The sequence below is a fragment of the Theropithecus gelada genome, chromosome 3 (assembly GCF_003255815.1).
Source record: "Theropithecus gelada isolate Dixy chromosome 3, Tgel_1.0, whole genome shotgun sequence".
Taxonomy (NCBI): Eukaryota; Metazoa; Chordata; class Mammalia; order Primates; family Cercopithecidae; genus Theropithecus; species Theropithecus gelada.
Window position 1 is genome coordinate 13,832,031 of NC_037670.1, and position 14,105 is coordinate 13,846,135.

A 14,105-nucleotide genomic window follows, 5' to 3' on the forward strand; every position below is an offset into this window, starting at 1 on the left:
TGTTCAATCTGCCATCACTTGTGAGACTTTTCCAATGGCAACTTTCTAATATAACCAGACTTCAAAATATTTTAGGCTGGGCATGGTGGCTCATTCCTATAATCCCAGTGCTTTGGGAGGTCAAGGTAAGAGGATTGCTTGAGTCCAGGAGTTCGAGACCAGCCTGGGCACATAGCAAGACCCCGTCTCGACCAAAAAATGAAATTAGGCGTGGTGGCACGCACCTGTCGTTCCAGCTACTCAGGAGGCTGAAATGGGAGGACCGCTTGAGCACAGGAGGGTGAGGCTGCAGTGAGCTATGTCTGACCTGAACCTAGGCTTTCTAACCTTTGGGCCCATACTTCTTATTTTATTTATTATTATTATTATTTTTCTGATACAGAGTCTCACTGTGTCACTCAGGCTGGAGCGCAGTGGCATGATCTCAGCTCACTGCAAGCTCGGTCTCCTGGGTTCAAGTGATTCTCCTACCTCAGACTCCTGAGTAGCTGGGATTAGACATGTAGCACCACATCCAGCTCATTTTTTTTCTATTTTTAGTACAGATGGAGTTTCACCAGGCTGGTCTTGAACTGATCTGCCCACCTTGGCCTCCCAAAGTGCTGGGAGTACAGGCATGAGCCACCGTTCCTGGCCTGTTCTTTTGTTTGTTTGTTTGTTTGTTTGGTTTGGTTTTGTTTTTTTGAGACAGAGTCTCACTTTGTCACCCGGCTGGAGTATGGTGGCGCAATCTCAGCTCACTGCAAGCTCCATCTCCCGGGTTCCAGTGATTCTCCTGACTCAGTCTCCTGAGTAGCTGGGATTACAGGCGCACCTGGCTGTATAAACCACCATGCCTGGCTAATTTTTGTATTTTTCATAGTGACAGGGTTTCACCATGTTGGCCAGGCTGGTCTCAAACTCCTGACCTCAAGTGATATGCTGGCCTCGACCTCCCCAAGTCCTGGGATTACACGCATGAGCCATCGCGCCCAGCCTGGGCCCATACTTCTAAGCACTTCTTTCTTTCTGCCTTTTGTGACTAGGAACTGAGTTGACTCTCTTACTTTTCCTGATATATTCCAGGCCCTGGAGGGACCGGAAAGCCAGAAATGAACCTCATGAGGCTCACTAGACTGTTCTCCAGGGCCCGCCCCATGGGACTGTTCGTCCTGCAACACCTGGATCCCTGTAGCGCCAGGTGGGCGGGAGGCAGGGAGGGGCTGATGCAGCCAGTGTGGGCGGCCTTCAGCAGCTCCTCCTCTCAGCTGCCCCTCGGCCAGGAGCACCCGGAGAACACGGGCAGCCTGGGCTCTGACCCGAGCCACTCCAACTCCACGGCCGTGCAGGAAGAAGACGAGGAGGAGGAGGAGAGTTTTGGGACCCTCTCTGACAAATACTCCTCCCGGAGACTATTCCACAAATCCACAGCCCAGTTCCATAACCTGCGGTTCAGGGAACAGAGAGAGGAGCCAGAGGAACCGGAGCCCAAATTATGGCAAGGCCGGAGAAACACCCCGTACTGGTACTTCTTGCAGTGCAAACGCCTGATCAAGGAAGGGAAGGTGAGGGGCGCTTTGGTTCTGCGGCTCCTGGCTTCTTACCCCTGGCGGCTCAGTGTTTTGCAAGGGGTCGCCTGACCTTCCCAGCCTCTAAGTTTTGGGCCTACCCTGTGAACTACCAGCCTTATGGCTGTAAGTATCACTGCCCTTTGCCATCCTCTGCCACAGTTTTATTTTATTGTATTTTTTTTTTTTGTAGAGATGGAGGTTGCACTGAGCTGATCTTACCACTGGACTCCAGCCTGAGTCACAGAGCAAGAATCTGTCTCAAAAAAAAAAAAAAAAAGGAAAAGTGAATCCTCCACACCCTTCTGGCACTCCCTGCTTTACGTTTTTTTTTTGTTGTTTTGTTTTGTTTTGTTTTGTTTTTTTTTTTTTTTTTTTTTTGAGACGGAGTCTCGCTCTGTCACCCAGGCTGGAGTGCAGTGGCTGGATCTCAGCTCACTGCAAGCTCCGCCTCCCGGGTTCACGCCATTCTCCGGCCTCAGCCTCCCAAGTTTTTTTTTGTTGTTAAGACAGGATCTCACTCTGTCGCCCAGGCTGGAGTACAGCGGCACGATCTTGGCTCACTGCAGCCTCTGCCTCCTGGGGAATTCAAGCGATTCTCCTGCCTCAGTGTCCCAAGTAGCTGGGATTACAGGCGTGTGCCACCACGCCTGGCCGAGTTTTGTATTTTTAGTAGAGATGGGGTTTCTCCGTGTTGGCCAGGCTAGTCTCAAACTCCAGACCTCAGGTGATCTGCCCGCCTTGGTCTCCTGAAATGCTGGGACTACAAGCATGAGCCATTACACCCTGCCCCTGCTTTAGTTTTGTTTGTAGCACCTGTCATCACTTGATATGTTGTATGTCTTTCTTATCCCATTTCATGTCTGTCTTTTTGTTTTTTTTTTGTTTTTTTGAGACAGAGTCTTGCTCTGTCACCCAGGCTGGAGTGCAGTGGTGCAATCTTGGCTCACCGTAGCCTCTGCCTCCCAGGTTCAAGCAATTCTCCTGCCTTAGCCTTCCAAGTAGCTGGGATTACAGCTGCACGCCACCATACCTGGCTAATTTTTGTAGTTTTAGTAGAGACGGGGTTTCACCATGTTGGCCAGGCTGGTCTCGAACTCCTGACCTTGTGATCTGCCCACTTCAGCCTCCCAAAGTGCTGGGGTTACAGATGTGAGCCACCGCGCCCGGCCTCATGTCTGACTTTCCACACCGGAACATGAGCTCCAAGAAGGAGCGCCCTCTTGTTCCCAGCTATATCTGCAGTGGATAGACCTTGTCTGGCTCATTGAAGCACTCAGTAATTATTGTTTGAATGAATAGATGAAAATAATGAAGGAATAAAGGAACGAACTGAGGCTTTACCGGGGAAATGTTGTGAGGGGAGGGATGAGGCAGAGACAGCCGGGGGCCCAGGGGGTTTGCAGTCACGCAGGGCCGCCGTCCTGCACTGTCTCAGGAGCGTCCCTCAGCCTCAGCCTCAGCCTCCCTCTCTCTGCTGAGGGTCTCTGGGGCGGTTCTGAGCCCCTGCCCTATTGCCTCTTCCCTGCAGCTGGTCGAAGCGCTGGACCTGTTTGAGAGGCAGATGCTGAAGGAGGAGCGACTGCAGCCCATGGAGAGCAACTACACGGTGCTGATCGGGGGTTGCGGGCGGGTCGGCTACCTGAAGAAGGCCTTCAAGCTCTACAACCAGGTGTGTGTGAGCGCGGGGCAGCAGGGGCAAGGCTCTGAAAAGCTGGGGGTGGATCCCGAGTGTGCTGCTTGCTAGTGCTTTACACTGGGCAGGTGACTTCACCTCCCTGGCCTCAGTCACCTCCTTAAAATGATGGTGATTGTGGGTGATAAACGAGATGACGTGGAAAGCCCTCTAGCACCTGCCTGGACTGCAGCGGTCCCCATGTTCCCTTTCTTTTTCCCTTCAAAAAAAAAAAAGAGAGAGAGGTAGCCTCACTTTATCGCCTAGGCTGGAGTGCAATCATAGCTCACTGCAGCCCCCAACTCCTTGGCTCAAGAGTTCCTCCTGCCTCAGCCTCGTCAGTAGCTGTGAGTACAGGTGTGTAGCACCATATCTGTCTAATTCTTAAATTTTTTGTAGAGGTGGGATTGTGCTGTGTTGTCCAGGCTGGTCTCTAACCCCAGCCACCCGCCTCGGCCTCCCAAAGTGCTGGGATTATAGGCCACAGCCCAGCCACTGCATCTGCGCCTCTTTTTTTTTTTTTTTCCTGGAGACGGAGTCTCGCTCTGTCGCCCAGGCTGGAGTACAGTGGTGTGACTTCGGCTCACTGGAACCTCCGCCTCCGAGGCTCAAGCAATTCTCATGCCTCGGCCTCCCGAGTAGCTGGGACTACAGGCACACATGCCACCACGCCCGGCTCATTTTTTTGTATTTTTAGTAGAGACAGCATTTCACCTTGTTGACCAGGCTGGTCTCGAACTCCTGACCTCAAGTGATCCACCCACCTCGGCCTCCCAAAGTGCTGGGATTACAGGCAAGAGCCACTGTGCCTGGCTGATTACATCCACTTTAAAAAACTATTAGTTTTGGCCGGGTGCGGTGGCTCACGCCTGTAATCCCACCACTTTGGGAGGCCAAAGTGGGCAGATTATGAGGTCAAGAGATTGAGACCATCCTGGCCAACATGATGATACCCTGTCTCTACTGAAAATACAGAAATTAACCAGGTATGGTGGCACGCACCCGTAGTCCCAGCTACTCGGGAGGCTGAGGCAGGAGAATCACTTGAACCCAGGAGGTAGAGGTTGTAGTGACCCGAGATCATGCCACTGCACTCCAGCCTGGTGACAGACTGAGACTCCATCTCAAACAAAAAAGAAAAAAATATTTTTATTGTTTTTATTTATTTTATTTTATTTTATTTATTTTTTTGAGACGGGAGTCTTGGCTCTGTCAGCCTGGCTGGAGTGCAGTGGCACAACCTCGGCTCACTGCAACCTCCACCTCCCAGGTTCAAGCAATTCTCCTGCCTCAGCCTCCCGAGTAGCTGGGATTACAGGCGCCCACCACCACACATGGCTAATTTTTTTGTATTTTTTTTTTTTTTTTTTTTTTTTTTTTGAGACGGAGTCTCGCTCTGTCACCCAGGCTGGAATGCAGTGGCCGGATCTGAGCTCACTGCAAGCTCCGCTTCCCGGGTTTACACCATTCTCCTGCCTCAGCCTCCCGAGTAGCTGGGACTACAGGCGCCCGCCACCTCGCCCGGCTAGTTTTTTGTATTTTTAGTAGAGATGGGGTTTCACCGTATTAGCCAGGATGGTCTCGATTTCCTGACCTCGTGATCCGCCCGTCTCGGCCTCCCAAAGTGCTGGGATTACAGGCTTGAGCCACCGCGCCCGGCCATTTTTTTGTATTTTTTATAGAAGACAGGGTTTCGCCATGTTGGCTGGGCTGGTCTCGAACTCCTGACCTCAGGTGATCTGCCCCCCTCAGCCTTCCAAAGTGCTGGGATTATAGGCGTGAGCCACAGCACCCAGCCTTGTTACTATTTTTGGTAACTCACCTGCAGTGTGTCTGCCTTCTCGAGTGTCAGCTCAGTAAGGACAGGCTGTGCCCGCTCTGCTAACCCCAGGGCTGGTGCTGGGCGGGTAGCGAGTTGTCAGTACACCTCTGTGGAGTGCAGCAATACACACAGAGCCTACATCATTCTCAAAGTAGGGACTGCCATCTTTGCTTTTCAGATAAGGAAACTGAGGCACAGAGAGATGAAAGGACATGTCCAAGGCCACCCCACTTGAATGCACCAGGGCTGAGATTTGAGCCCCAAATGGCCTGACTCTAGCAGGGTTCTTTTTGCCACTGAGCCGCCTGTCACCTGCCCTCGACCCGATGACCCTTCTCTGGGCATTTGCAAGTGCTAGGCTTCACCAGGGATTGTCAACCCTGAGCACCTGCCTTAGTCCCCCGGAGGATCAATAAGCTGAGTGTCACTCACCTCCGGGGCTTGTGACTCACCAGATGAGGTGGCCCTGAGAATGTACATTGTGCCAGTGGTTCGGGGCCACCCCTAGAGCACTGCAGTGCACCCTCCCACTTGCCACAGGCATCCCTGGTTTCAAGGTGATGGTGTCATCCCCATTTTCACAAGGAAGTGCTAACTTGCCCAGGAACCCTCAGGTAGTAAGCACTATAGCCCCTTTCCCCCTTGACTGGGTGGCCTGAAGGTGGGGCATCAGGAAGACCTTGCTGCCAGGACCCCAGGCCTGGAGTGGGCTGACAGGTGCCCAGGGCAGGATAGCTTCTGTTTGGTACATATGGGGGTGTGGGCTCAGTTTTCAGAGTCCCTTCAATGTGTCTGAGTTTGGAGAGCTGGGCACTGATGTGTCCCATGGCTCTGCCTTAGAGCCTGGCCTGGTGTATGCAGTAATGGGGTCCTCTCCAGCCTCGGCCTCCTCTGAGGCGGCTGCTCACCTGTGCGTCCAGCTGATCCCAGGCCACCACTGAGCTGCTTCCATCTCCACAGATGAAAAAGCGGGACCTGGAGCCCTCAGACGCCACCTACACGGCCCTGTTCAACGTCTGTGCCGAGTCCCCCTGGAAGGACTCGGCTCTGCAGAGCGCCCTGAAGCTCCGGCAGCAGCTGCAGGCCAAAAACATCGAACTCAACTTGAAAACGTACCACGCGCTGCTGAAGATGGCTGCCAAGTGTGCAGACCTTAGAATGTGCCTTGATGTGTTCAAGGTGGGGGGCTTCACCTGCCATCCTGCTCCCCATTGTGGGGCTGGTACCACGTGGCGGGGGCGGGGCTGTGGTGTCTGTCTCTCCTCATGCAGGAAGGCTCAGAGAGGGTGAGACAGCCGGTACTAGGCACTGGGGTTCACAGACAGATCTGATGAGACCCTGCTGGAGGTTGTGTGTGCCGCTGTGTGCTGTGTCCTACTTTGTGCACTCGAGGGAAGGCTTCCTAGAAGGGGTGTTCTCTATCCGAGTGTAGAGACAGGGTCTTGTTATGTTGCCCAGGCTGGTCTCAAAACTCCTGGCCTCAAGTGATCCTCCTGCCTTGGCCTCCCAATGTGCTCGGATTACAGACATGAGCCATCACGCCCAGCCTGCTGCAGGTTCTCAATGGGACCTCTTTGTTCCCTCCCCCAGGAAATCATCCACAAAGGGCACATTGTCACAGAGGAGACTTTCAGTTTCCTGCTCATGGGCTGCATCCAAGACAAGAAGACGGGCTTCCGGTACGCCCTCCAGGTATGTCCCTCCCACCCCACCTTCCTGCCCTGCTTCCCTGGTGCAAGAGGTGCAAAATGGTGATCCTGTGAGCACCCATGATGGCCCTGTGCTGAGTATTTTTATATTTGTGCTCTTTTCTGAAAACCCAGCAGCCACTGTAGCCTCTGTTCTACAGATGGCAGGGAGAGGAGGCCCTTAGAGGCGCAGTGAGGGTGGCTCCCGCCTCTCCCACCTTGCTTTGTAGTAGGCTCAGCCCCTCTAAACTCACCTTCCCTGAAAGCCTGCCGAACACTCACCTGGGGACTTGTTCAACCCTCCCACAGCCCACTAGCACTTCTGCAGGTGCAACCGAGGAGTCATTCATTCATTCATTGATTTTGAGATGGAGTCTTACTCTCGCCCAGGCTGGAGTGCAATGGCGTGATCTCAGCCTCCTGCAACCTCTGGCTCCTGGGTTCAAGTGATACTCCTGCCTCAGCCTCCCGAGTAGCTGGGATTATAGGTGCATGCCACCACGCCCAGCTAATTTTGTATTTTTAGTAGAGGCAGGGTTTCACCATGTTGACCAGGCTGGTCTTGAACTCCTGGCCTCATGTGATCTGCCCGCCTGGGCCTCCCAAAGTGCTGGGATTACAGACGTGAACCACAGCTCCCGGCTGGAAAGCTTTTTTTAAATTATTTATTTATTTTTTTGAGATAGAGTCTTGCTCTGTCGCCCAGGATAGAGTGCAATGGCGCGATCTCGGCTCACTGCAAGCTCCTCCTCCCGGGTTCACGCCATTCTCCTGCCTCAGCCTCCCAAGTGGCTGGGACTACAGGCGCCCGCCACCACATCCGGCTAATTTTTCTCTATTAATAATTTTTCGTATTTTTAATAGAGACGGGGTTTCACCGTGTTAGCCAGGATGGTCTCAATCTCCTGACCTCATGATCCACCCGCCAAAGTGCTGGGATTACAGGTGTGAGCCACCACGCCTGGCCTATTTTTTTGAGGCAGGGTCTTGCTATTTTGCTCGGTCTTGTCTGGAACTCCTGCTCTCAAGGGATCCTTCCATCTAAAACTCCCAGGGCACTGGGATTCCGGGTGTGAGCCCTGCGCCCAGCTGCTGAACAGGAGCACTGAGCTGACGTTTGTCCTCCCTGGCAGGTGTGGCGGCTGATGCTGAGTCTGGGGCTACAGCCGAGCCGGGACAGCTACAACCTGCTGTTGGCAGCAGCTCGGGACTGTGGCCTAGGGGACCCCCAGGTAGCCTCAGAGCTGCTTCTGAAGCCCAGTGAGGAGGCAACCGTGCTTCAGCCCCCAGTGGGCAGGCAGCGACCAAGGAGGACAGCCCAGGCCAAGGCAGGCAACCGCATGTCAGCTGTGCTACACGTGGAGGCCCTGGAGAGGCAGCTGTTTCTGGAGCCTTCTCAGGCTCTTGAGCCTCCAGAGCCTCAGGAAGCCAGAGTGCCCGGCAAGGCCCAGCCAGAGGTGGAAACCAAGGCAGAGCCCAGCCACACAGTGGCCCTGCCCCCTGTGGCCCTGAAGCCACCTCCCGTGGAGCTGGAAGTCAATCTCCTGACCCCTGGGGCCGTTCCCCCCACCGTGGTCTCCTTTGGAACAGTGAGCACCCCAGCTGACAGGCTGGCCTTAATAGGGGGCCTGGAGGGCTTCCTGAGCAAGATGGCAGAGCATAGGCAGCAGCCTGACATCAGGACCCTCACGCTACTGGCCGAGGTGGTGGAGTCCGGGAGTCCTGCGGAGTCCTTGCTGCTGGCCCTCCTGGACAAACACCAGGTGGAGGCCGACCTGACATTCTTTAACACGCTGGTGAGAAAGAAGAGCAAGCTGGGAGACCTGGAGGGGGCCAAGGCGCTGTTGCCAGTCCTGGCGAAGAGGGGCCTTGTCCCCAACCTGCAGACATTCTGCAACCTGGCCATCGGGTGCCACAGGCCGAAGGATGGTCTGCAGCTGCTGACAGACATGAAGGTGAGTGGACCTGGGCCTGGGCAGGACGCCCGTGGTCCTGAGGAGCACTCTGCAGCTCAGGAGGAAAGTTTGGGGGAGCAGGGGTCCCTCAAGCCCCCCACTTGGATGAACTGTGCATAGGGGCAAAGAGAGTGGGGTTGATGAGCTTCTGGTGTAGAATGGTCTTCGGTCCCATTTTGGGGGAAGCAGACCCCGGAGAGTGCTTCAGGGCTGGGCGTAGAGATGCACGGACGTTCCCGTCTGGAAGAAGGTGGCCGTGGGGTGACACTGAGGGCTGGGGACAGGCCTCGGCCCCAACACTCTAGAGGTATGGCAGGGATTCTCAGAATTCCTGGGGAGCCGTGGGTGGTTTTCAAAGCCCCCGAGATCTGCTGTGCCTCCCACCTAGCCCCCATTGGAAGTGCTGCGTGGTTTTTTTTTTTGTTTGTTTTTTGAGACGGAGTCTCGCGCTGTCGCCCAGGCTGGAGTGCAGTGGCCGGATCTCAGCTCACTGCAAGCTCCGCCTCCCGGGTTTGCGCCATTCTCCTGCCTCAGCCTCCCGAGTAGCTGGGACTACAGGCGCCCACCACCTCGCCCGGCTATTTTTTTGTATTTTTTAGTAGAGACAGGGTTTCACTGTGTTAGCCAGGATGGTCTCGATCTCCTGACCTCGTGATCCGCCCGTCTCGGCCTCCCAAAGTGCTGGGATTACAGGCTTGAGCCACCGCGCCCGGCCGTGCTGCGTGGATTTCATCCGACCACAGCAGAGGCTGCGTCCTGCGTTGTCGGGGTCCCCCAGGTCCATCACCCTCGGGCTGTTTTCCTGGACCCTGCTGGGCTCACCTAGCCAAGACTCACGCTTTTCTAGGCTGACCACCACCTGGTGACCATGCATCATGGGGAAACCCACCCCAGGGAGCGAGGAGGTGGTGTCTCCCGCATCATTTTCTGCCTGAGTCAGTCAGTCTCTGAGAGCAGCACGGGTGTCCTTTTCTGCAGCTTCTTTAGGGCTGAGCAGAAGGGCTGGGCTTGGCTTTCCTGCTGGAGAGGGACATTCAGCCCATCGTTGCTGCCGGGTTTGCCTTGCTGGCTGTGGCCGCTGGTCCCAGGAGCCAGCTTGATTGACAGAGGGTGGGAGCTGCTGGGTCCCAATGGCTGCCATCATCTTGCTGATTCTATGATATCCCTGTGTTCTAGAAGTCCCAGGTGACCCCCAACACTCACATCTACAGCGCCCTCATCAACGCGGCCGTCAGGAAGCTGGACTACACCTATCTCATCAACATCTTGAAAGACATGAAGCAGAACAGGGTCCCAGTGAACGAAGTGGTCATCCGCCAGCTGGAGTTTGCAGCCCAGTACCCTCCGACCTTTGACCGGGTGTGTGCCCCAAGCTCAAGCTCATCAGCTCCTTCACCATTTCTAACCCCCGCCACCACCCAACCCTGGTTCTGGCCCTTGGGATTGTGTTCTCATGCTTGAAACTGTCCAGCAGCTTCTCTTAGGAGCAGTCCCCAAGTCTGTAGACCACAGCCTGAGTCCCTGTCCACATGGCTCATCTCAAGTCTCAGGCCAGCCTTCCCTTTGTTGCCTCTGTCCATCCCAGTGGCTTTCCGTCAGTTCCCAAAGGCCACCAGCCTCTTGCCTGCCTCGGGATTGGAGTTCCCGCTGCCTTGGGTGACACCCACTTTCATGTGGTGGGCTCTTTCTCCTGGAGGTCTCTGCTTACATGGCCCTCAGAGATGCCCAGCTGGCTGCCGCTCTGACCTGGGGTGAAAGTCTCCCCTCCCCCAGCTCTGTTCCTTTATGCCGTGTATAGTCTCAGGTCACGTGCTCATGGGCAGCCCTGGCCTTCCCTGTATCAGGCTTCTGGAGGCAGAGGCTGTCTGCTGTGCTCATCTGGGTCCCCAGCACCTGCACATTGCCAGTTACTCCAAACAGGTTATTGCTTGCTCAGGAACTGGACAGGCAGTGAAGTGGCATTGTTATCTGGGGTGAATCACTGAGATTTTTTGTCTTACTCCATGGAAATCAAGGATGTGGACACAAAGAGTGAGGTTAACGGTGGCTCATGCCTGTAATCCCAGCACTTTGGGAGGCCAAGGTGGGTGGATCACAAAGTCAGGAGATTTAGACCATCCTGGCCAACATGGTGAAACCCCATCTTTACTAAAAATACAAAAATTAGCTGGGCGTGGTGGCGCGTGCCTGTAATCCCAGCTACTCAGCTGAGGCAGGAGAATTGCTTGAACCAGCTGAGATTGCGCCACTGCACTCCAGCCTGGCTACAGAGCAAGATTCCATCTCTTTTTTTTTTTTTTTTTTTTTTTTTGAGACAAAGTCTCGCTCTGTCACCCAGGCTGGAATGCAATGATAGGTTCTAGGCTCACTGCAACCTCCACCTCCTGAGATCAAGTGATTCTCCTGCCTCAGCCTCCCAAGTAGCTGGGATTACAGGCGCCCGCCACCACACCTAGCTAATTTTTGTATTTTTAGTAGAGACGGGGTTTCACCATGTTGGCCAGGCTGGTCTCGAACCCCTGACCTCGTGATCCACCCGCCTTGGCTTCCCAAAGTGCTGGGATTACAGGTGTGACCCACCGCATCTGGTGACTCTGTCTCAAAAAAAAGAAAAAAGAAAAAAAAGAGTGAGGTTAAGGCCGGGCACTGTGGCTCACACCTGTAATCCCAGCACTTTGGGAGGCCAAGGCGGGTGGATCACCTGAGGTCAGGAGTTTGAGACCAGCCTGACCAACGTGGTGAAACCCTGTCTCTACTAAAAATACAAAAATTAGTTGGGTAGTGGTGGGCACCTGTAATCCCAGCTACTCAGGAGGCACAAGAATCACTTGAACCCAAGAGGCAGAGGTTGCAGTGAGCCAAGATCGTGCCACTGCACCCCAGCCTGGGTGATAGATGGAGACTCGGTCTCAAAAACAGAAAAAAAAAAGAGGTTAAGAGCTGAAGTTTAATAGGTGAAAGAGAAGAGCTCTTGCCTGGGGCTGTGGCTCATGCCTGTAATCCCAGCACTTTGGGAGGCTGAGACAGGCAGATCATGAGGTCAGGAGATTGAGATCATCCTGGCTAACACGGTGAAACCCTGTCTCTAATATAAAAAATTAGCTAGGCATGGTGGCAGGCGCCTGTAGTCCCAGCTACTTGGGAGACTGAGGCAGGCGAATGGCATGAACCCGGGAGGTGGTTGAGTCAGTGAGCCAAAATCGCACCACTGCACTCCAGCCTGAGCGACCGAGTGAGACTCCGTCTCAAAAAAAAAAAACCTCTCTGCAGAGCAGAGGTGCCAGAGAAATGGGTTGCCGCTTCCACCATGAAATGCAGAGGTTTTGTAGATGAGCTTGAGGAGGTGGTGTCTGATTTACAAAGGACACAAAAGATTGGTTGGACCAGGTGTGCCATTTACATAGCTCGTATAAAAGCTGGCGCCCCACCCTAACCTTTTATTATGCCGAAGGTTTCCAGCACCATGTTGCCTGGTTCTTTATTGTACACATGGCGACAAAAGAAGGGAAGATGGGGCCCCCATCTTGAACAAAGCTGGCTCCCAGGTAGCCTTTTTCTATTGGCACAGCTGCCAGCATATACCCCTGCAAACTTCCAGCTTGCTTATCTATGTCTGCAGCTTGACTTTTCAGGCTGCTCTTTGTTAGAAAAGAAATTATTTGAAGGCTGCTTTATATTAAAAGGGAAATTTGCCAAGGACTCCGTTGCCCTTACTATCTGCCCAAATAATTTCTTTCTGCCTCCTGTATCAGCAGGAGCAGGGCAGAGTCATGGAATCTGCTTTGTTACAGCCACAGCCTCTTCCTGCTGTTCTGAGGATATCAGGCTCTGGGGTTTTGGCTTTTGGGTCCATCGAGCCACACTCTGTGCTGAGCACCTCCGGAGCATCCAGAGCCACTGTGGCTTGGAGCACAACCCGGATGGGACAGAGACCAGTAAATGGGCAGGGACACACACAGCCAGAAGGTGCAGAGTCAGGAATGCCGTGCAGGTGTCACACCTGAATGCCATTTTGAGGGCTTCCTACAAATGGGTGAGACAGCAGTGGAGATTGTGCCTGGCTGAAGGCATAGCTGGGCATTTTTAAACTGTGTGTCTGTGCTTTAAACTGTTGGTTGCGAGCCTTTTCTCATTGATTCCAGGGTTTTTATACATATATACACACATATACACACACACACACACACACACATTCTGGATACTGGTTTTTTATTGATTACATGTGCATATCTTCCTAGTGGATTGTCTCTTCCTGCTGGCGTAGGGCTCACTAGGGGTTCAACTCCACAGTCACAAGACTATCACAGGCCTAAAGCATATCGTATTTAAGTCACAGACAGATGTCCCTGACTTAAAGATGGTTCTACACAGGATTTTTCAACTTTGCAATAGTTTTATCAGGATGTAACTCTGTAAGGATCGACTTTGTGAAGGGTTAGTTTCTACTGAATGTATGTCACTTTTGCATAATTATGAAGTCAGGACCCTCTGCTGTGTTGCCAGCAATAGATGCATTTTCCTTTTGTTTTTATGAGATGGAGTCTCACTCTGTCACCCAGGCTGGGGTGCAGTGACGCTATCTTGGCTCACTGCAACCTCTGCCGCCCAAGTTCAAGTGATTTTCCTGCCTCAGCTTCCCGAGTAGCTGGGATTACAGGCGCCTGCCACCACGCCCGACTGATTTTTGTATTTTTTTTTTTTTTTTTAGTAGAGATGGGGTTTCACCATCTGGGCCAGGCTGTCTTGAACTCCTGACCTCGTGATCCACCCACCCCAGCCTCCCAAAGTGCTGGGATTACAGGTGTGAGCCCCCGTGCTGTTCCGAATTTTTTCTTTTTTTAAAAAGAGACAGGCCGGGCGCGGTGGCTCAAGCCTGTAATCCCAGCACTTTGGGAGGCCGAGACGGGCGGATCACAAGGTCAGGAGATCGAGACCAGCCTGGCTAAATATGGTGAAACCCTGTCTCTACTAAAAAATACAAAAAACTAGCCGGGTGAGGTGGCGGGCGCCTGTAGTCCCAGCTACTCGGGAGGCTGAGGCAGGAGAATGGCGTAGACCTGGGAGGCGGAGCTTGCAGTGAGCTGAGATGCGGCCACTGCACTCCAGCCTGGGCGACAGAGCGAGACTCCGTCTAAAAAAAATAAAATAAAATAAAAAGAGACAGAATCACTCTGTTGCCCAGGCTGGAGTGCAGTGGCACGATCATGGCTCACTGTAGCCTTGACCTCCCAGGCTTAAGCAGTCCTCCCACCTTAGCCACCTGAGGAGCTGGGACTATAGGCATGTACCACCATACCCAGCTAATCTTTTAGACAGGGTTTCACTATATTGCCTAAACTGTCTGGAACTCCTGAGCTCATGTAATCCACCTGCCTCGGCTTCCCAAAGCACTGGGATTACAGGAGTGAGCCACCATGC

At 53.5% G+C, this 14,105-nt stretch overlaps 1 protein-coding gene across 2 annotated transcripts in view; it reads left to right on the forward strand.

Moving 5' to 3' along the window:
* LOC112621186 (ATP synthase subunit f, mitochondrial) overlaps positions 1-14,105 on the forward strand; it is a 46,269-nt gene that overhangs the window by 30,124 nt on the left and 2,040 nt on the right. For both annotated transcript variants that reach the window (XM_025380475.1, XM_025380476.1), the window contains 6 exons: positions 1,066-1,544; positions 3,079-3,219; positions 6,005-6,223; positions 6,635-6,736; positions 7,866-8,687; positions 9,864-10,046. In XM_025380475.1, the coding sequence (XP_025236260.1) occupies positions 1,066-1,544; positions 3,079-3,219; positions 6,005-6,223; positions 6,635-6,736; positions 7,866-8,687; positions 9,864-10,046 (1,946 nt within the window). The remainder of the gene's footprint in view (positions 1-1,065; positions 1,545-3,078; positions 3,220-6,004; positions 6,224-6,634; positions 6,737-7,865; positions 8,688-9,863; positions 10,047-14,105) is intronic.